This window comes from Herpailurus yagouaroundi, unplaced genomic scaffold (assembly GCF_014898765.1).
Source record: "Herpailurus yagouaroundi ecotype Mexico unplaced genomic scaffold, PumYag 182, whole genome shotgun sequence".
Lineage (NCBI taxonomy): Eukaryota > Metazoa > Chordata > Mammalia > Carnivora > Felidae > Herpailurus > Herpailurus yagouaroundi.
In genome coordinates, this window is record NW_024412413.1 from 37,619,694 (window position 1) to 37,642,066 (window position 22,373).

The 22,373-nt window shown below is 35.9% G+C and overlaps 1 protein-coding gene across 15 annotated transcripts in view; it reads left to right on the forward strand.

The window, feature by feature from the left end:
• Positions 1-22,373, forward strand: part of PPFIA2 (PPFI scaffold protein A2) — a 478,162-nt gene that overhangs the window by 75,443 nt on the left and 380,346 nt on the right. For 10 of the 15 annotated variants that reach the window (XM_040491314.1, XM_040491316.1, XM_040491319.1 and 7 more), the window contains one exon: positions 8,331-8,384. The exons of the other annotated variants lie outside the window; for them this stretch is intronic. In XM_040491314.1, the coding sequence (XP_040347248.1) occupies positions 8,331-8,384 (54 nt within the window). The remainder of the gene's footprint in view (positions 1-8,330; positions 8,385-22,373) is intronic. 15 annotated transcript variants of the gene reach the window in all.

The window sequence follows — 22,373 nt, forward strand, 5'->3', positions numbered from 1 at the left end:
TAGAAAGATGGAGAGATAGAGTGAGTGGGGGAGAGGGGCAGAGGGAGAGAAAGGGAATCTATGCTGAGCATGGAGCCTGATGCAGATCTTGATCCCATGACTCTGAGCTGTCAGTGCAGAGCCCGATGCGGGGCTCGAACCCACAAACCGTGAGATCATGACCTGAGCCGAAGTCGGACACTTAACCAACTGAGCCACCCAGGTGCCCCTATTCTTTTATGAAAGAATTGTGTGGCTCATGGAACATTCAGATTTGGGCTGGACTGTGGTCAAAGTAAAAGTGTAGATATTTTCCTTTTTTAATTTCAAAAAATGACTACAAAGGGCTTTTTCTGACTTCTGTAGGAAAGGAGGTTTATAAAACTGGTTGTGTGTGTTTCCTGCTTCTCTGCCTCCCAGGAAATTTACCCTGTAAAGTTGCCAAGGAAACACTAACAGCTGAAGTCTGGTAGAGGAGAAAGATGCCTCATTAACAAACTCAGCTTCATTATTTGGATGCTTGCCTCAAGGAGATGCTGTTCTCTGATGGAAGTTTGTTTCCATTAAGCATTGTGTGAAAAACTGAATGATTTTTAAGGAAGTTTTTTCTTCTATTACTCCTCAGGGCTGTGAACCTACACACTATGAGACGTTACATAAAAACATTACGGACTTGTAGTTTAATGTGTTTGAACTATTATTGCTAAGCATATATGTTAGATCAAGTTTTCAAGCATATCACTGTATAATGATTAAGGTGTCAGGTCTTTAACTTGAAGTGTTGGCAGTATTTCACCAGAAGATAAATTTAATATATTGTTTATTATCTATTAAGTCATTTTGTATATTTCCTTCTTATGAACTAGAAACCCTGGGATATATAGAAATTTGTTGCCTTAAGATAATACAGAGTTGAGTGCCTTTTCCTTTAGTAGGATGTCTGATCAGTGATGTATAATGGAAAAAATGTACGTGGTGCTTGGGGTTATAACACTTGGGATCTCAAAGTTTCTTTCCAGAATTTACCAGCTGTTTGATCTTGGGCAAGTCATTTATTAGTTTGTTCATTCAGGCATTCTATAAAGATGGGTTGTGCAAACACTGTTGCCTTGAGCCATCTTTCAAAGTGATATATTTATACAAAAATGAGAAATTCTTCATCATTTCTATACTCTGAGCCTCAGCTATTTTGTGTATAAAAATGGTATTATGTGCTTTATTCAGTCAGTCATTCATCCAGTCAAAAAGTATTTATTGAGCTCCTACTGTGTGGCAAGCTGTTCTGGAGAGTGATGGGAGGTGTTCACCCTTTATTGGGCTCTTGACAACATTGTTCTTTTATCTTCTTTGGATTTAGGGTTGGGTAAAACTTCCAGCTATTACTAATCCCTGTGCTTCCCTATTCTCCTGGATCCATGGAACCATCGGTACCTCTGTAAAGCATCCTTGTATTAATTGCTCTTTTATGATGTTTTTGAGTTTGCCATTTGTTTCCGGGTGGAACTTTCACTGATTTAGACAGTTAGGGAAGGTCTGTTTGAGATTTTGATACTTAAACTGAGATCTGATGGAGTGAGTTAATTAGGAGGATGTATAGGAAATGAGTATTCTGAGAAGCATGAAAAGCATGTGTAAACATGACCCTAAGATAGGCGTCATATTTGGACTGTTTTTGGAACAACAGTGGGGTCAGTGTGACTGGGTGGCATGAGAGAGTTGGATAATGGAAAAAGGATGATATCAGAGAGATGGCCGGATCACTACAAGACATTGCAGGACATGGTGATAAATTTGTGTTTTATTCTAGGATTAATGGAAACCTCCCTGGGGGTTTGGATCAGAGGAGGAATCTGACCTAACTTACATTTTGAATGGATAGTCCTGACTGCTGTGTGGAGAATACGTGGGGGAAAGAAGAGACATGGACAGATGTAGAGACAACAGTTAGGCTATTTCTTTAGTCAAGGGAGAAATATTGATACGGTCCAATGAAATAGGATGGTAGGAATGTATGTGGTAAGGAACAAAGTCAAGCCATTTTTTATTTTTTATTTTTTACTTAATTATTAAAAAAATTTTTTTAATCTTCATTTATTTTTGAGAGAGACAGAGTGGGAGTCTCTGGGGGAGGGGTGGAGAGAGAGGGAGACAGAATTGGAAGTAGGCTCCAGGTTCTGAGCTGTCAGCACAAAGCCTGATGCTGGGCTCGAAATCACAAACCGTGAGATCATGGCCTGAGCTGAAGTCGGATGCTCAACCAACTGAGCCACCCAGGCACCCCAAGCCATTTTTTAAAGATAGAATTGGCAGGATTTGCTGAGAAGCTGGGTGAAAGGTGATGTGAAGATTGAGAGCACTGGGACAGGAACTTAATTTGCGGGAGGGGTAGAAGTGGGAATCAAGTTTGACTTTGCATTATTAAATTTCAAATGGCTATAATACATCCAAGTGGAGATCAGAGTAGGCAGTGTGCATCTCAGAGGATAAGTTGGAACTGAATATGTAATTTCCTAATTCATCAGCATACATGATATTTAAAGCCATGGTAGCCAGTACAATCATATAGAGGGTGAAACTAAATGGAAACCACGAGGAAAAGTATTTGAAGGAAGATGGAGCCGTCAGCTTTGTCAGTGTGGCTTAAAGATCAAGGAAGGTGATGATGAACGTTGACCAATGATTCAGCCAATTGGATGTCAATGGCAGCCTTAATAAGAGGGTTGCAGTGATCCAGTGGGGACAAAAGCTGCATGAAGAGAGAATGGGAGATGAGGCACATTTGAGAAATTTTTCTGTAAAAAGGTTGAGAGAAATGCTTAATTTTGATATTTTGAATATATAAATTTTGTAAGCTTCTCTACCAACATAAAATACCCCGTTAAGTGTTTTTAAAACCTTGGCACACATTATAAATATAATCATTCAGTGAAAATGGTTGATATCTTTTTTTTATTGATTTCACTATACTGATAGACTTTTGATAGATTATTTTAATGCACTCTGTATTGATACTGAATCACTTTCCCTCAAACAATTTCTAAAATGGTCCCAAATTTTAAATATGTATAAACCAAAATTTAAAATATCAGTAGCTGATAACAATATTACAGTGTTTTAAGTATTTTTATATTATGTAAAGTGATTTTTTAGAAGGTTGAAACTTGAAAATTTGATATTAATTTAAATGCAACTCTCAGATTTCGAGATAGTCTGGGTTTATGGCATGTGCAGTGTTAGATTCAGTGTGTTATTTAGAATTTAATTTTCTTCATTTTTAACGCATTTGATACCCAAGCTATTTTAACATCTTTTTTTTGACCATACCTGGCTGATCCACTCTTTAGGGATAAAAATAAGGATATGGCAGTAGCCCTGAGGGAGACCTCAATCCCAAAATCTTTTTTTTTCCCCACCTGTATGCAGGGGAAGCAAGACTTAAACAGCGAACTTAAATGATGTGCACTGAAAACCACATGTAGCTGGGTAACCAACAGCATCAGTGCAGCACAATGTGGAGTTTATTTAACCTGTCCTGATGCGATCCTCGGTGTCCAGGCTGCCCTCGAATCTTACACTTCTTGGAGCCCTGACACTAATTGCTGCTCTTGCAGCTCAACCTTCCCAAGACTTGAGACTTCTGATTCATAAGCCAGCCTTGGCTGACCTAGGAGCAGAGCTCTCCTGCATTAGACGAGGCTGCCTTTACATGGCTTGTGTCAAGGACTGACTAATAATGTCTCTTAGGTATTTGACACCTTGCAGGACAAGTGAAACTGTCATGATCTAAAATCATGTTAAGAGATAAAATTGTTTGTATAGTGAAGGATCATAGTCAGCAGATGATAGCAACACATATGGTGGAGGCGATGTAATACAGGTGTTTAGCAGCAATGGTACCTGAGCAGCAGCATGTGGGCAGGCACTAGGCTGGCTTGGCATATTTTTGTAAGTTCAACCGGGAAACAAGTCAAATGTATTGCAAGAGTCTGTTGCATACACAGCATGACCAAGGTCACCATGGTGTTAGCTCTCTCCATATCCCTCAGAGGGTCAGGACTTGGTAAGACAGGTGGGGTGCTTAGGGCACAAACTTTGAGGAGTCACTGACTCCTAGGATTGTACAGATGCCAACGCTGCTCTTGTAGGCACCTGTAAGAATCAGGTGCCTAAAGGATAAAATTTAAGGAGGCACTCACTGCCAGGATCCTGCACCTGCAGGTCAGGTCAGTACTTCTATGACCCTTGGAACGAATGCCTCCTTAAATTGTGTGCCCTAGACGTATCAGTTACCTCACTCTTCCTGGCCTGGTCTCTTGTCCCACAGGACAACACTAAATTGGGTGGACCAGATGACAGCAATAGTACGAGGAAGAGGCAACGGGGAGTAGCAAATTCCATAGTGCATCTAAGCAGTTTTACAGCTCGCAGGTGGATCTAGGTTGCGGAAGAATGAGGTGGAAAGTTCCCTGCCTCATTGGTGCCAGAGAGGCAAATGAGAAACAGCTGTATGGAAGCTCTTTCTAAGACTGCCTACCTTGTTATGTTCTCAGAAGGCTGGCAGGACATTCCAGTAAGAATTAGGCCAGCCTGTTGTTTAACTCTGCCTACATGGCCCATGTGGATATGTTCAAGGTAACCAGAATGCAAGGGTAAAGCTATTTCCCTATGGCTGGTATTAAAAAACACAGGTTTGCAGTCCTGCAAATATGTTTGTAACACCACTTCCTGATAGCTATATGATATTGGGTAAGTTATATAAACTTAAAAAAAAAATAATGTTTATTCTTAGAGAGAGAGAGAGAGAGAGAGAGCAAGAGAGGGGCAGAGAGGAAAGGAGACACAGAATTTGAAGCAGGCTCCAGGCTCTAAGCTGTCAGCACAGACCCTGACACAGGGTTTGAACCCACGGACCATGAGATCATGGCCAGAACTGAAGTCAGATGCTCAATCAACTGAGCTACCCAGGCGCCCCAAGTTACATAAACTTTTTAACCTCTTAAATAAGAAAAGAAATAAGTACCTTATAAAGCTATAATAATGTTAATGGTTATAAAACATTTACATGGTATGTAATAAATGTTTAAGTAGTAGATATTTTATTAGATGTAAATGAAGCTATTAAATCTAAGTGAACATGGTACATAATATAGTTAAATAAATCCTGTAACAAGTTTTAAAAATCAGTTTGTTTTCAATGTTTTAGTCAAACAACATTATTATAATAGTAAGTTAACAAAGTTTCTAGGAAATCAATGTTTTTTACTTTTTGATGTACTTTTGTTGTTATCTATATAGAAAGATATCTAAGTAACAAGATAGATGGATTTGTTAAGGATTTAAGTTATATTTTGCAAACTATTCAAGAACCATCAAAAAATGGACTCACTTTCAGTTCAGTGTTCCTCAAAAGATTTATTTATCTCACCTTTTAATTTTACAACATAAATGCATTCATGCACACTTATGCTCATTATTCATACATGAAACATTTATTTTTGCATCAACTGATAGATAAACTATAATTTTGGCATCTGTCCAAGTAGGACACTTTTTTCTAATTTATACTCAAAATAGCACATAAGCTCAAAAAATCATTTTTTCAATTAAATGAATAAACAGTAAGAATGTGCATCTGTACTCTGTTTAGAGTCATGAGTTCCTAGTGTGCTTTAATTCAACATGTTAAAAATCATAAATACCAATGCCTTTGAATTCATCTTCTAAATTCTTTTGCTTAATTTTTCTGAAGATGATAACTATCATGAAAGGCTTAAAATTTTAGTAATGTGAAAATTTGCTCAGTTTATCTAAGATAGCAAGAAATCTTCATATCTATGATACCAAGAAATCTTCAGATATAATTAAAAAAAACATGACAATGCAGGGGTGCCAGGGTGGCTCAATTGGTTAAGTGTCTGACTTCCACTCAGGTCATGATCTCACGGTTCGTGAGTCTGAGCCCCGCATGGGGCTCTACTTGACAGCTCGGAGCCTGCAGCCTGCTTCAGATTCTTTGTCTCCCCCCTCTCCACCCCTACCCCACTTGCACTCTGTCTCTCTCTCTCTCTCTCTCTCCCAAAAATAAATAAATGTTAAAAAAAATTAAAAAGAATAAAAAAAATTAAAAAATGGCAATGCATTAAATAAATGGCTAAACTACTTTGAATCTGAATCAGTTTCTCTGTTACCTCTCTGATAATGACATCAGAAATGTTTATCTTTAATGTACTTTATATGTATGTCTATTTAGAAAGGCATATATTAACTCAAAATGTACTTAACGTTATTTTCTTTCATTTTAAATGTACTTAGAAATAACTTTTAATATGAATAGAACTTTGTTTTTTGTCATGGTCATAACAGGTGTGTTTATAAACAGTGCAATGGCTGTGTGTTTTATTTTCTATTTATCTAGTATTTTACCTACTTTACTACCTAATTTTGTCAGTTCATTCCATGAAATTCTAAAACAGTTTTAAAAGTTATATTTTACCTTTAGATTAAAAATGTTTGCCAGTTTATAAATGTTTCATACTTTACTTTTATTATCTAAGGACATAAGATTACTTAAATGATTTAATGATAACGTTAAAGAACTTGTTAGATCAAATAATTTAAATGATTTGATTGTTTATGGTGTACATGGTTGTGAAATAAAGAGCTTCAGCAAGACAGGGAGAGCCTTTTACAATAGACTTAACAATGCAGGCATATTAATTGGGATCTTCCTGTTTTTGAGAGGCAGAAATTTAAAGTTGCAGGCAGGAGAACATGTAGTTTCAAATGTGGCCCAAATGATAGAATCAAGGACTTGGACCCTACCATTATATCTTTCTAAATCCACATTGCCTTAATTTTCCGTAAGACTTCTATCTCATTGGAAGCAGTCTTTCTAAGCCTCTTTTGGAGTTAGAGTGAGGGAGAGGAAGTTCCTCAAAGGGATGCTGACTATGGAAAAATATGATATACAATATATTTGTTACAGTGAAGACAACTTAATAATTTTCTTGGCAAGCATTCCTTGTGGTTGCCTTATCATTTATGGCCCTTGATAAAATATGCATGTAGAAATTCATCGCCCATTGAGTTCCTGTTCAAAGTCAGCTTCTTCTGATGGAAACTTCCATCACACCATTCCTTTCTCCTCCCTTATCCTGCCTTTAATGTTGTCTAATGTTGTCATCACATGCTTATTTCAGCCCCTTGTTTTTGTTTTGTTTTGTTTTTGTTAGGACTCCCTATTTTTGAGATACTAGGGAAATAATGTGATTAAGTCACGAATGAATTTGTAGCATAAATCTTCTTAATGGTATAAAGGAATCAGCTATTTCTCTGATCACAGGTATTTAATTTTCTCTTCCTTCAATCTTGACTCCATTCTCTTTCATCTTTGATTTCTTACTGCAAGTGTATTTCTCCGTATCCCTATCCTTTCAACTAGATGCAGACAGATAAGTGACCAGGGTCACAACCAAGAAACTTTTTATGAAGTATAACTCTTCAGTGGAGCCCCAGACTCCTATCCAGCCCCCTTTGAGCAGAGAGTTTTGGTTTTGTTTTTTCACTGGGGGGACTGGGGTATGATTTAAAACTACGATGGTTGCAAGCATTAAAATCCTGAGAGGTTTTAGTTAAAAATCCAGAATTCTAGCTTTTGAAAAAGTCACATGGTTAGTAACCCTGGAAGCAAAGTCCTGCAACCAAGGTGGAGCTGTATTCGTACCTATAAACAGGCACATACTCTCCAGTTTGTCGCAGTCACCTGTTTCTCCGTTTATGATACCTTTGACAATATAATCATTACTCAGGCGTGATCTTCTGCGGTTACTGATTCAAGATTCGAAATCAGTCCTTGTAGAAGAATAGCTAGTCTCTTTTAAAAATATTTTTATCTTCCAAGTACAGTAATAGAGTAGACTATACATAATTAAAATTTTTATAGGTTCAGCGTTTTCCATGGGATTTGTATTCTTGCAAATAATATGTTAAATTGCAGTTTTGTTAAAATTGCTTTTTTTTTGTTCTGTCCTCATTTCAACACCTTAGAGAACAAAACATTTGCTTTCCTACCTAGAGCCTAACCTTTTTTTTCATATTTCAAGACTTGTCTATGTATATATTTTTTTTTTCTTTTTACAGAGTGTGCAGAATTAGAGGAAATATCTAGATTTTTAGATACAGGTTATTTGTATAGTGTTACAGTGTGCAAGACTGTCTGAAAACAAAACAAAGAAAACAAATGTAGCTGTGTGCCCTAACTTAGTGGCTAAAGAAAATATTATACTATGGGTTTGGGAAATTCTCCATGCTGTTGAGTAGCATTTTACAATCAACACCTCTCCCCTTTTCAGGATATCGAATCCCTAACAGGAGGGCTGACTGGTTCTAAGGGGGCTGATCCACCGGTAAGTTAGATTCTTCATTAAATTTAACTATTGACAAGTTGAATTATGTACACACCAGATCATGAGATAGTTACTTGTATACAATTTGTGATATAGATACCTTTTGGAAATCTGTAGTTATTGCATAACTAATACAAAAGTGTGAACTGATTTGAGGTGTTGTTTGCTATTTTTAAAAGTTTTAAGATCTCATAAAATTATCTCCACGTACTAACTTTAAAAATAAGAGTAAAATCTTCATTAGAATGTGTAAATACTTTACGTCCTATGGCCGACACCAAAACTTTTGGAACATGAGGGGAGGTTTTACCATTCTAAATATGAATGTATGATTTGGGTTGCAATATATTTTCTAGTTACTGAGAAGAATTATTGTATCAACCCATTTTATCAACAGTGTTAATGTGTGATATTGCTGTTTCTTTTCTACTTTATCTGGGAAGCTTCTGGAAAATTAGAAAAAGTGCTCTAAAGTTTTAAAGGATTATTATTTGTAAGCAATAAGAAGAGATTGATAGTCTAGTATTGGAATATCTTGGTACTTTCTGTGATATCTGCTTTCAGAAAATATTAAGATAACATTTATGTGATTCCATGTTTGAAGTACAAACATGAGTTCGTGGTGTATATCTTAAGTAATAAGATTTGGTCTGTTTCAACAGAGAATCAATGCATAAATTTCTATCACTGTTTGCTTTTCACTTGGCACTGTGAGGTTTAATGCAGAACACACAGAACCTACTCTCATCAATTTTAGCTATACTTCCTCTAGGTCTCTAGGATCTAGGTGGAGTGCATAATCACATTAAAACATCAGTGAGGTGTTCAAAGACAACTTTCAACGGCACCTCTTTCTCTCCTGTCTCCCTCATGTGTCCATGATGTTGTCTTATCTTCATCAAATTACTCCTAAAGTAGGCTAAACAACATATTTTAGTCCTATCCCTTCCTTTTATTTTCAGTGTCTGAATTTATGTGGGAAAAAATGTATTGTCTTCAGGTATCTGCTTATATTTAGTCCCTGAACCTATTACATTACAGTATAAAGCAAGATGAAATGTAAGTCAGCCAGCGAGTATATTGTGACAGGATTTACAGGCAGCCCTATATTCAAGTAGTGTAGGTGAATGTTTATGTGATGTAATTTCAGCCTGCTGCGGTATTTTACGTAGTACTCAAATTTTATTAGGAAAGTAAACCCATTTCGTTCCAAATCGCACCCTCATAGGTCTACTGATTCTTAAAAGAATTCCACAATTAGAGATCAGTTGGTTTTAAAGGGATTTGTCCCTGGCTCAAATAAAAATTAAACATCTCTTTTCTGCAAGGGGTGATTAAAATCTTATTCATTATTTATATGTTAAAATAAGTTAAGCATGTCCTTTCAAGAAAACATTTTCCAAATATGGAAAATTGAGTGGGCTCAAAGCCTAGTTGTTGAAAGAAGCTCCTTGCAGGGAAAAAAGATCACAGAAAGGAATGATGGTGTACAGAAGGCAAGCCTCATCAACTTCATTCCCAATTGCTAAAAGTGAAGTGTGTGTGTGTGTGTGTGTGTGTGTGTGTGTAGTTTATAATATTGTGAAGATAGATGTTCCCTCTTGGCCGTGCCCTACCATGATGTTGGATATTTTATACTGCTGCCTGTATTTTCAGAAATTCAATGACTATGCCTATTTTTTACCTTTTTGTAGAATGGAAAACTTGCAGATTTTAGAGTACATAAGAGCTTAGGCAATCTAATTAGGGGTTAACAGTACACATAAATTTAGTACCCCCCATTGTTAAAGATTTATCTAGAATATATTACTGATGCTATTTAATAAAATCATTTTTAGTCCCATATAAACCTTATGTAGAACAGTCTAAGTAGAGGTGAAATGGTAATAGTATCTAGTGTTACTTCAGTCATTTAAGAGTAAGACATTGAATGGAGTTGTTGTTCTTGCCCCCAAGTTAGAAAACTGAAAGTCAAATTATATTAATTATAACCTAAATCCATTTGAAGTTTTATATAACTTTTCCTTTCTCTAAAAAACATCTTTATAATAGGTCATCTAAATACTATTGTCCATTTCTAAAGTTATGTCTTTTGCATAAGTGTTTACAATATAGTACCAAAATTATTCAACAGTGAAATTTTTATTGGTAAGAAATTCAAGGTCCTTTACTTCCCCCTCATTATACAGAATGTATAAAGTGCTGAATGAATGGCGTCTTACAATACATCACAATGATGCAGAGCTGTGAAATAATTTCTTTACCAGTATAACAGAAATCTCAGGGATATTTTTAAATGTGTTATATTAAAAAATTGTAATTTTTTTCTCTGGGTATACATTATTATTTCTGAAGCATGGGAAAAAAGTGAGGTTTATATTATTTTAAATAGTATACATGTACAAAAAGTTGTGTACATTTGTAAATGTAATTATAAATAAGTTTGCATACCTGGAAAGAATAAATTTGAGGAAGTCCAAGAATATAGTTTACATTAATATTTTTAACAATAAATGTTAGCAAGTTTCTTTTTGAAAATTCAAGCAGTCTCAGTTTCAATACTGATAATAATTGGGAGTATCATTCATTTATGATTTTCAGGAGCAATTCAAGTTTTATGATGGCTTTCTTTCTCTGAAAAGGATTTCAAGAGGATTTTTTTTTAATTCAGAAACTGAAAATTAATTGATTCAGTAGATAGAATTTACAGATTTTTCTAAATCACAGTTATTTTAAGAACTCTTCTATCATTGAGAAATGTATTAACAGTTTAATATTACCTTGAAACTGCTTCTGAAAAACTGTATCAGACATAGTCTACATTTAGCATATGTTTTTCATTCACAAAAATTGGATCACAAGTTAACTTCCAGTGTAAAAACATAACATATATTTACGTATAAAAATAAAGTGAAAGAAAACGTATAATTAAAATCTAAAGGGTAAAAATATCATTAAGTTAAATAGTGCTTTTTATATACCATTTGCCATAATTTAATTTTAATTTTTAATTTAGTTTTAATTTTTTTCTTGGTTTTATTTAAATTCCAGTGTAATTAACATAAAGTTTATGTTTCAGATATATAGTGATTCCACATTTCCATACAACACCCGGTGCTCATCATGACAAGTGCCCTCCTTAATCCCCATCAATTTCACCCATCTCCACCGCTACCTTCCCCCTGGTAACGAGCAGTTTGTTCTCTATAGTTTGTTCTCTGTAGTCTATATAGTCTGTTTTTTGATTTGCCTCTCTCTCTTGTTTTTTCCCTTTGCTCATTTGTTGTTTTTTAAGTTCCACATATGAGTGAAATCAAATGAATTTATCTTTCTCTGACTGACTTACTTTGCTTAGCATACTTTCTAGTTCAATCCATGTCATTGCAAATGGCAAGATTTCATTTTCTTGTATAGCTAAGTAATATTCCTCTGTGTGTATGTGTGTGTGTGTGTGTATACCCCATGTCTTTTTTTTCCTAATGTTAATTTATTTTTATTTTTATCTTTTTAATAGAATTTATTGTCAAATTGGCTTCCATACAACACCCAGTGCTCATCCCAACAAGTGCCCTCCTCAGTGCCCATCACCCACTTTCCCCTCTCCCCCACCACCCATCAACCCTCAGTATGTTCTCTGTATTTAAGAGTCTCTTATGGTTTGCTTCCCACCGTCTGTGTTTGTAACTACTTTTTCCCCCTTTCCTTCCCCCATGTTCTTCTGTTAACTTTCTCAAGGTTCACATATGAGTGAAAACATACGATACCTGTCTTTCTCTAGTTATTTCACTTAGCATAATACCTTCCAGTTCCATCCACATTACTGCAAATGGCAGGATTTCATTCTGTCTCATTGCCAAGTAGTATTACATTGTATATATAAACCACATCTTCTTTATCCATTCATCAGTTGATGAACATTTAGGGTCTTTCCATAATTTGGCTATTGTTGAAAGCGTTGCTATAAACATTGGGGCACAAGTGCGCTTATGCATCAGCACTCCTATATCCCTTGAGTAAATTCCTAGCAGTGCTATTGCTGGGTCATAGGGTAGTCTGTTTTTAATTTTTTGAGGAACCTCCACACTGTTTACCAGAGAGGCTGCACCAGTTTGCATTCCCACCAACAGTGCAAGAGGGTTCCTGTCTCTCCACATCCTCACCAGCATCTGTTGTTTCCTGAGTTGTTAATTTTAGCCACTCTGACCAGTGTAAGGTGGTATCTCATTGTGGCTTTGAAAAGTATTTCCCTGATGCTGAGTGATGTTGAGCATCATTTCATGTGTCTGTTGGCCATCTGGATGTCTTCTTTGGAAAAGTGTCTATTCATGTCTTTTGCCCATTTCTTCACTGGATTATTTGTTTTTTGGGTGTGGAGTTTGGTGAGTTCTTTATAGATTTTGGATACTAGCCCTTTATCCGATATGTCATTTGCAAATATCTTTTCCCATTCCATCAGTTGCCTTTTGGTTTTGTTGATTGTTTCCTTTGCAGTCCAGAAGCTTTTTATCTTGATGAGGTCCCAATATTCATTTTTGCTTTTAATTCCCTTGGCATTGGAGATATGTTGCCTAAGAAATTGCTGCGACTGAGGTCAAAGACGTTGTTGCCTGCTTTCTCCTCTAGGGTTTTGAAGGTTTCCTGTCTCACATTCAGGTCTTTCATCCATTTTGAGTTTATTTTTGTGTATGGTGTAAGAAAGTGATCTAGTTTCATTCCTCTGTATGTTGCTTTCCAGTTTTCCCTGCACCATTTGCTAAAGAGACTGTCTTTTTTCCATTGGATACTCTTTCCTGCTTTGTCAAAGATTAGTCGGTCATACGTATGTGGGTCCAATTCTGAGTTGTCTATTCTATTCCACTGGTCTATGTGTCTGTTTTTTGTGCCAATACCATACTGTCTTGATGATTAGCTTTGTAGTAGAGGCTAAAGTCTGGAATTGTGATGCCTCCTGCTTTGGTCTTCTTCAGTGTTACTTTCACTATTTGTATCCCACATCTTCTTTATCCATTCATCAATTGATAGACACTTGGGCTGTTTTCATAATTTGGCTGTTGTAGATAATGCTGCTATAAACATCAGGAAGTATATAGAAATACAGATCTACCTTAAGAAGCAAGAAATATCTCAAATAAATAACCTAATATTACATCTAAAAGAGCCAGAAAAGGAACAACAAATGAAGCCTAAAGCTAGCCAAAGAAAGGAAATAAAGATTAGAGCAGAAATAAATGATATAGAAGCTAAAAAAAAAAAAAAAAAAAATAGAACAGATAAATGAAACCAGGAGTTGGTTCTTTGAAAAAAATAATAAAATTGGTAAACCTTTTGCCAGAATTATTAAAAAGGAAAGAGAAAGGACCCAAATAAATAAATCACAAATGAGAAAGGAAAAATAACAATCAACACTACAGAAATACAAAAACTCATAAGAGAATATTATGTAGAACTAAATGCCAGCAAATTGGATAACCTAGAAGTGGATAATTTCCTAGAAACATACAAACTACCAAAATTGAAACAGGAAGAAATAGAAAACTTGAACAGACCAGTAAGTGGCAATAATAAAAGAAAATCTCCTAACGAATAAACAAAAGTCCAGGGCCAGATGGCTTCACAGGCAAATTATACCAAATATTTAAAGAAGAGTTACTACCTGTTCTCTCAAACTGTTCCAAAAAAATAGAAATAGAAGGAAGGCTTCCAAACTCATTAGATGAAACCAGCATTACCCTGATACCAAAGCCAGGTAAAGACTCCACTAAAAAAGAAAACTATAGGCCATTATCCCCAATGAACATGGATGCAAAAATTCTCAATAAAATACTAACAAACTAAATACAATAATACGTTTAAAAAAATCATTCACCATGATCAAGTGGAATTTATTTATGAGTTTCAAGGGTGGTTCAATATTTTCAAATCAATCATTGTGTTATATCACATTAATAAGAGAAAGGGTAAGAACCATATGATCATTTTAATCGATGCAGATAAAGCATTTGACAAAGTACAACATCCATTCATGGTGTTTTAAAGTTTAAAAAAAATATTAAAATGTAAAAATCTGATGAAATTTCTTATGAGGGTGTCCAGGTGATCAGTTGTCAGACAACGTTTAGGAAGACCAGGGTAAGATCTAAACCACTCAGCTTCAGAGAGCCAAGAGGATTTTGGATACTGAAGACTGGGGCACAAAGCACAAATATTCCTAGACAGATGTTCTAGCTGCAGTTGGTATCTGGAGAGCTGTGGTATGTAGTCATGTGAAACCAGTATTGTGATGGATCACTGTCTAGCCCATGAGCCAGAGCCAGAGGTGTTGACCAGCCCCACTCAAGAACCAGGATTTGTCCCAGCCTATGGGCTAATTCTAATCTGCAGCTAGAATTTAGTAGCTCGACTTGGCCATAAAACTTAAGTTTAATGACAGCAGACCCATACAGACTAACATACACAATGAGGAAGGTTTCTTTTCTTAGTTTGGTTTAAGAAATGTCTGATTATTAATTAGCTGTTTGCTTTCTTATCATTTTTGATTCTTTTTAAGGGTCAATATGGGCAAAATCTGATAGGGACAAACCCTAAACTACATGAAACACATTTTTGAACATATTTCATTGTAACATACACATTGGTTAAATGCGGAAATGTCATGATATTTCATAGTGCTAGTATCAGTGTTTGAATTAAGTCTACCTCATTGCCTCATCCAGAACTTATAGCAGTAAAACTGGAGCTATGCAGTCCCTTCCCTGTTTTTCTTTCTGTTTGTTACGTTGGAGTAACAGGATCTATAAATTTGCTTCTTACAGAACTTAGTTCTTTTCATTGTTCTGTTTCCTTTATCCAAATGCTAATGGTTCTTTTTATTTCTAAAGTATGGTGAATAAGTGGATGCCCATCTAAGCCATATCCTTGGTTTTGATATGTACACCATCCTAAACATTCTCTAGCTTTATTAATTTTCTCCACTAACGAACCAGAATTGTACATTCCATATTTTGCTTTTTTCTGTTCTCATTTTAATATCTTCCTGATGGTTCTGAGCAATTTGGGTAAATACTCCATAGAATTTGAAACAAATTTATTTTCTTGAGGGTGGTGTTTAGACCAGGTTATATATTTTTCAAGTTCTGAATGGTCTTAAATTTTTAGTCTCCAAAACCAATTTTAATTTGATTATTCAAAAAATGCCAGTGTTCTACTTATTTGCTTCAAAAGATAAGAGAATAAAAAAAGTAAATCTGAATTGTGATATAATATAGTTTATTTCAACCTAGACTTTATATTGCTATATTACATACTTTAATTCTTCTATTTATTTATTTGAAATTCAGTGTATATTTGAGTATACACTATGTGTTAGACATTCATTTAGGTTTTGGAAATAGTGATGTACAACACACAGTTTCTCACTTCAGAATCTTACGATGTAGCGGAGTAGATAGGTTGGTAAAAACAATTCCAGTGTAAACTAAACACAGGATGAGATGAAAATGAGTAAGATAATTCATATAATCTGATTGTTAGAAGTGAAAGGGGCTGGAGAATCAAGGAAGGTGAATAGAAGAAAATACTGCCTAACTTAATAAGTATAGGATAAGTTGAAGTTTGCCAACTGAGGAGAGTGGGCATGGCATTTTAAGCAGAGGAAACAGTGTGTGTGCATAGGTCAAAAAAGTGAAAATAACTTACTGTGGCTAGAGTATGAATAAGCTGGAGTGTTGGAGGTAATGGTGAAGATAAAAGGCTAGGTTAGGCCAGGGCAAGACATGAGAAATTTCATGGAAGGAATTTGTTCTCTATAGTAAGAACCATGAAAAACCATTAAAGTCTTTAAACAGGAGATCACTTAATCAGCTCTGTCAAACATTTTTTTTTATTCCACTTGTAGAGTGATCTATAAAAGTCTAAAAAGCAAGAGAACAAGTGAAAGGCTCTTGCAGTCATCCAAAAGAAAGATAATAAAAATGATAACTGCAGCGTGTGTGTGTGTGTGTGTGTGTGTGTGTGTGTGTGTGTATCCCACTAAATTATAATACTAATAGAAGGCCATATCTCAAGAGAATGTCAACATTTTGAGTGAAACACTGAATGATTAATATGAACCTATAGAGTGGCAGTGAGAATGGAGAGGGATGGACCGATTGATGAGTTAGTAAGGACACAGTGAATACTCAAGAATAAGGGGTTGTTCAGAGAGGGGAGAATGAGACATACTGAGAACTTAAGGCTGACTTTGTTTTGGCAATTGAGTGAATGGAAGACAAGAATAGAGACAAGAATATCATGAGGTAGTGCACTTTTAGAGGGGGGGATGATGAGTTCAGTTTGGACACATTAATTTGAGCTGACACAGTTGGGAATGTATGAATGATGTTGGAATTTCTAGGTGAGATCTCATTTAGAGCCATTGATTTGGACATGTAGAATAGTCAGTAATTGAAGCCATTGGAGTTGATGAAGTTACCTCCAAAAAAGGTATTCCAAGTGATGTTCATTGTAAACTTCAGAGGAAGAAAAGAATTTAAGTAATAATCAGAGGAAAGGGAAAGATCAGAGGGAAAGTAGGCCTCAAAAAAGAGCAGAGATGGGTGCAAGGAAGGATACCAGGAAGCTGTGGAATCAAACATGCTAAAGTCAAGAGAAAGTGGTGATAAGGGTTACTAGCAGTTTCACGATGTTGAGAGTTCAAGAACAGAGTGCCCGTTTTATTGAGCCACAGGAAGATAAAGTGTTCTAGGTGAGAATAATTTAAATGGAATTAACTTGGGTAGAATCACATTTCCAGTGACCTGAGCGATAAAATGGAAGACTTGGATTCAGTGACTACAGAAAACAATCTCAAAGAGCTTGATTATGAAAAGTGGGAGGGAATAATACCTGATATAGGTTATGAGGTCAAGTGTGTTGAAACATATGGAAAGCACATAAAGCGGGAGGAGAATTTACTGAGGAAAGATAAATTAATTGATAGAGCACAAGGTGAGGCAAAAAAGCAAGGACTCCAGCGCATATTATGGAGAAAGAGCAATGTGTCTTCAAATGTGAAATGAGTGAGAAAGAAAAGATTGTTTTCAGAAATATGTTTCTCAAAAACATTTACAGGTGGAGGTCTTAAGAAGTTGAAAGTTTCCATTTAATAGCTTTTATTTTCCTCACAAAGTATAAAGGTGCTAATTAGCTGATAGTAGCAGGGAAGAAAATAGAATAAGGTATTTCAGGAATACAGAGATTTATCTAGCCATTATGGATTATGGGAGAACTATGTAAATCACAGATGGATTACTGGAAAGTGTTAGGGGTCCACATGTGGTTTTAGGCAGTGAATTTGTAATGATTTTAAGTGACTCAAAGATGTGTTTTCAAAACAGTGCTCAGGTGTTGGAGGGGAGAATGCCTGCAAGCATTTTAATTTCAGATTGCTCTGCCAGACCATTGCTATGGAAGGGCAATGGGGCAAGATAATGGAGAATGTTAGCAAAGATGCTGTACAGTCTAAGCTGAATAAGAATTGCAGTGGAGATAGGAAGAAATTGATAAAACAAGAGGATTCAAAGTTCTTAATAAATTTGAAAAATAGTTGCAGTGGGTGTAGGGAAAAGGATAAAAGGTTATGGTCAGAGAGTAAGATGCTTGATTTAAGCATTTCAGGACCCAAACATTGCCAGGTCTAATAAGATCCAGGTTGTGGTCATGGGAATGGGTGAAGTGCAGAGGGAATGAGGCTCATTGAGTTTGAGGATGCCAAGACAGTGAGGGACCAGTGTAGGATGATCATTTCTGTGAATCCTGCAATCTTTCTTACTACATTCATTCCCTTGATAATCCCAACCTATTTGACAGCTTAAGTGGCATCTAGGAACTGATAACTGAATAATTTACATTTCTACACTGGGTAACTTTCCTGAACTTTAGACTTGTGTATCCAACTAAATGTTTGACATATCATCTTATACACTCAAAAAAGGAATTTAAAGCATGACAAATTAAAAATTGAGCTTCTGATCAGCTCTGTCGCTCTCTACAAATTTCCTGCAGTTTTCCTCATATCAGTTAATGGCTACTATTTCAAAAAAATCAAGACCTAGAGTCATTTTACAGGTTCTGTCTTCATAATTTATGTAGAATCCAACCAAGTCTCACTACCCCTAGAAAACTATCAGCCTTGTCAAAGCCATCATTCTTTCTCATGTGCATATGCTCAGTGAACCAAGCAGGATAAGTTTGTTAAAATCAGATCATGTCACATCGAGGCTTGAATCATTGTTGGCTTCCCATCAGAATAAAATTCCCAAAGCTAGTGAAGTAGCTTCTAAGACCCTTTATGACTTCTCTCATTACAGTGCCTCTAGGAACTCATCTACCTTTTTATTTTTCCAAAGGTCATTCCACTTTGTACTAATAATTTGCTACTCTTGACCCAGGCAAGCACTTGCTATTATTTCTTCTGCCTGCCATGCTCCTTCCCCAGATATCACCATGGCTTACTCCCTCATTTTCTTTATGTTTCCCTTAAAATGCTATTTGAACAGAGGGATCATCCGTGAACACCCAATATTCTTTTCCTTGCCTCTATGTGTTTACTGTTAGTGTTCTTCAACTAGAATACAAACTATATGGTTAGGGTCTTTGTCTCTTTTGTTCAGTATAATATCCAAAGATCTAGAAATAAAATCTGTTATATGAATTCTTCAATATAGATTTGCTGAATGAGTAAGTAAGAACAAACACATTTTAGGCACATGATTTATTTTTAAAAAAAAATTTTTTTTTTCAACGTTTATTTATTTTTGGGACAGAGAGAGACAGAGCATGAACAGGGGAGGGGCAGAGAGAGAGGGAGACACAGAATCGGAAACAGGCTCCAGGCTCTGAGCCATCAGCCCAGAGCCCGACGCGGGGCTCGAACTCACGGACCGCGAGATCGTGACCTGGCTGAAGTCGGATGCTTAACCGACTGCGCCACCCAGGCGCCCCTAGGCACATGATTTATATGATTACATTTGTGTGCTTAAAATGATTACTAGAATACTGCACGGAGAAAGAGATTAAGAATGTTATAAAAATTCTGTAATGAGATTACACAGTTATACTATGATAGTGGTAGTAAGAATTAAAATAGCAGAGTTAAAACCTTAAAAAAAACAATATTGGTAGAATTTTTTGGTGGGGAAGGAAGTGAGACTCATGGATAAATTCAAAAATTGGCTACTGGGGGAAAAATAACAGCAATATAAAACCAGAAGTATATATGTTTGTATACTGTGTATCTTATTTATCTTGTTTACTATCACTATATAATAAATCCCCTTAAAAGGAGAATGCTTCTCTCTGGCTTATAGCCACATTTTCAATGCTTTGAACATAGTGGGCCTTCAGTAAGCATTTAATGATCAAATGAATGAAGCAAGAGTAGTAACGCTAAAGGGTCTTCAGAAGGTGAAACTGTGAACCAAGTATTGCAAACTTCAGTATAAGGGAGGAAAAAAGGAGACGTAGTATAAAAGATAAAAAAAAAAAAGAAACTTCCATTGTTGATTCAAAATACTATTTTAAGCTCCAAAACATATACTACTAATGATAAATATCCCACATTCTATGGAGAAGTGCTAGACATACTCACCATAGACTTACTAAGTAATAATTACAGTAATACCTGTCCTGCCACTGTGAATGATCACCTTGATTCTGAGAGATGACCAGAAAGGAGTCAGCAAAATTTCAGCTGTAGAGAGTGCTACAGGGTTTTTACCCTGTGAAAGAGAGAAGGGTGTGCTTCTCCTAAATCAAATGAAGGTGAGCCCAAAACAGTGACTCAAAGAAGGACCCAATGGCATCTGCATGTTTGGATATTTATTCAGTAGCTAAATCAGTATGTGGTTCCATGGAATAGATGTAAAGTAAGGAGGGAAAGAAATTAATGTGTATCACTTGGATGCATAACCAGTAAATTAGGTATTTGCTTCCTATCTAGTAAACTTGAATGGCAGAAGCATGATTAGGGCAATGGAAAGGGGTCTTAATAGGAGTGGCTGTTACAACTAGAGTTTGTTGTGTCAAAGATGCATGAGCTTCTCATGGACCAGGTTGATGAGGTAGAAGGATAATGGAACCTTCCTAAGATGGCTACTTTCTACCACAATGGGACCCAGTATTAAGAATTAAAAGAATGTCAAATATTCTGCCAAAGATAGAAGCTGGGATATGAGGGGAGGCATATGGTTAGTCATGAAGCAAATAACAAAATGCCTGTGTCAATGAACTGTGTAGCATGGGACATCCCCATGGGAGGATGTCCAGGGAATTCCCTAATGAATCCCAGTTTAAAATTTTAATATTTAGGCACCTGGCATATATAAGTCACCAATCATATAAGACTTGGCCTATTTTTGTCTATTATCTCTTTCATACCCCTGTCCTAACCTAGAAGGAAGGTTTGTGAAAAAGAAGATAGGTGAAAAAAAAAAAAAGAATCATTTCCCTCTTCCCAATATGAGTTCCTCAGTCCTAAATCGGACTGATCAATTGAGTTGAATAAGAAAAAAAAGTTAGAGAGGGAGGGCACCAAACCATAAGAGACTCTTAAAAACTGAGAATAAACTGAGGGTTGATGGGGGGAGCGAGGGAGAGGAAAGTAGGTGATGGGCAATGAGGAGGGGTTGGGATAAGCATTGGGTGTTGTATGGAAACAAATTTGATAATAAATTTCAGGAAAAGAAAAAAAATAAAGTATTCCAAATGAAACAAACAAACAAACAAACAAAAAAGAAACTAAAGTTTTGATACAGTCTTAAAATCCAAAATTAGACTTTTCTTATAAGGAATATGCTCAAGCTCAAGGAGTTAGACATAAGGAGGGAATATATGACAAAGCTTATTTAATGGCAAGGATGGATGAAAAATGAAGTTGGTATTTATTTAGATCTGTTACCTGTATGCAGTTACTCATTTAAATTGAATTCAGCTCATTAAATAAAGTCATTTATATTGTGGAAAGACCATGACATTTATAGCTATTAATGACAAGGAGGGGTGAAGCAGGGGGTTTACTCGAAGTGAAGATGGTTTTACTTGAGACTGGAGAAGTAATGGATTAGAAATTCTAATGGCTTTCAAGAAGGATGCCAACTTTACCTTCTGAAGTGAGCTGAGAAATTATGAACAGAATAATCTTAGTGCTACCCATGAAGCCATATAAATTCATTTCAGTTAAGATGAAGCGATGGTGATCTCCTTCAACAAAGTGATAAAATACACAGGAAAGATTATTTACTGTAAAATAGGAATTTCAGAAGGCATGATGAAAAGTTTGAAGGGAAGAGTGGAAAGTAAGATAAAGAGCAAACAGAATACTACAGGATAAATATGCTAGAGAGACTTGGTGACTTAGAAAGGTTAACATTTTGTGTATCCCCTAAAGATGAAAAAAGTTAATAACTGGCAGGAAGCGTTCTGTAATGATTCATACCAAGTGTACATATAGATGCTGCTCAGACTTTAATTTACAAAAACTAAACTCTCTCTCTCTCTCTCTCTCTCTCTCTCTATGTATATATAGACATAGTCTCTCTCTGTCTCTGTCTCCCCCTCCCTCCCTCCCTCCCTCTCTCTCTCTGTCTACACACACACACACACACACACACACACACGCACACACACACACACACATTCAGCAATGTAGTATACAAATTACATTTTTTGTAAATCTATACTTGAATTGTTTTGTAATCCATGAGAAAATAGCATAAGATGTAGTAATTTAGAGTGTGGGCTCTGGAAAATGGCCTCAATTTGAGTTTTGGCTCTGTCCCTTTTAGGTATGTGTAATCTTGACCAACTTATTTGAAGTTACTTACTTCATTGTGCTTCAGTTTCCTAAACTATACGATGAGGGTTAAAATATAATCTCTTTCATAGGGTGGTTATATTTTTTTTATTTTTTTAATGCTTATTTTATTTTATTTTATTTTTGAGAGAGAGAGAAAG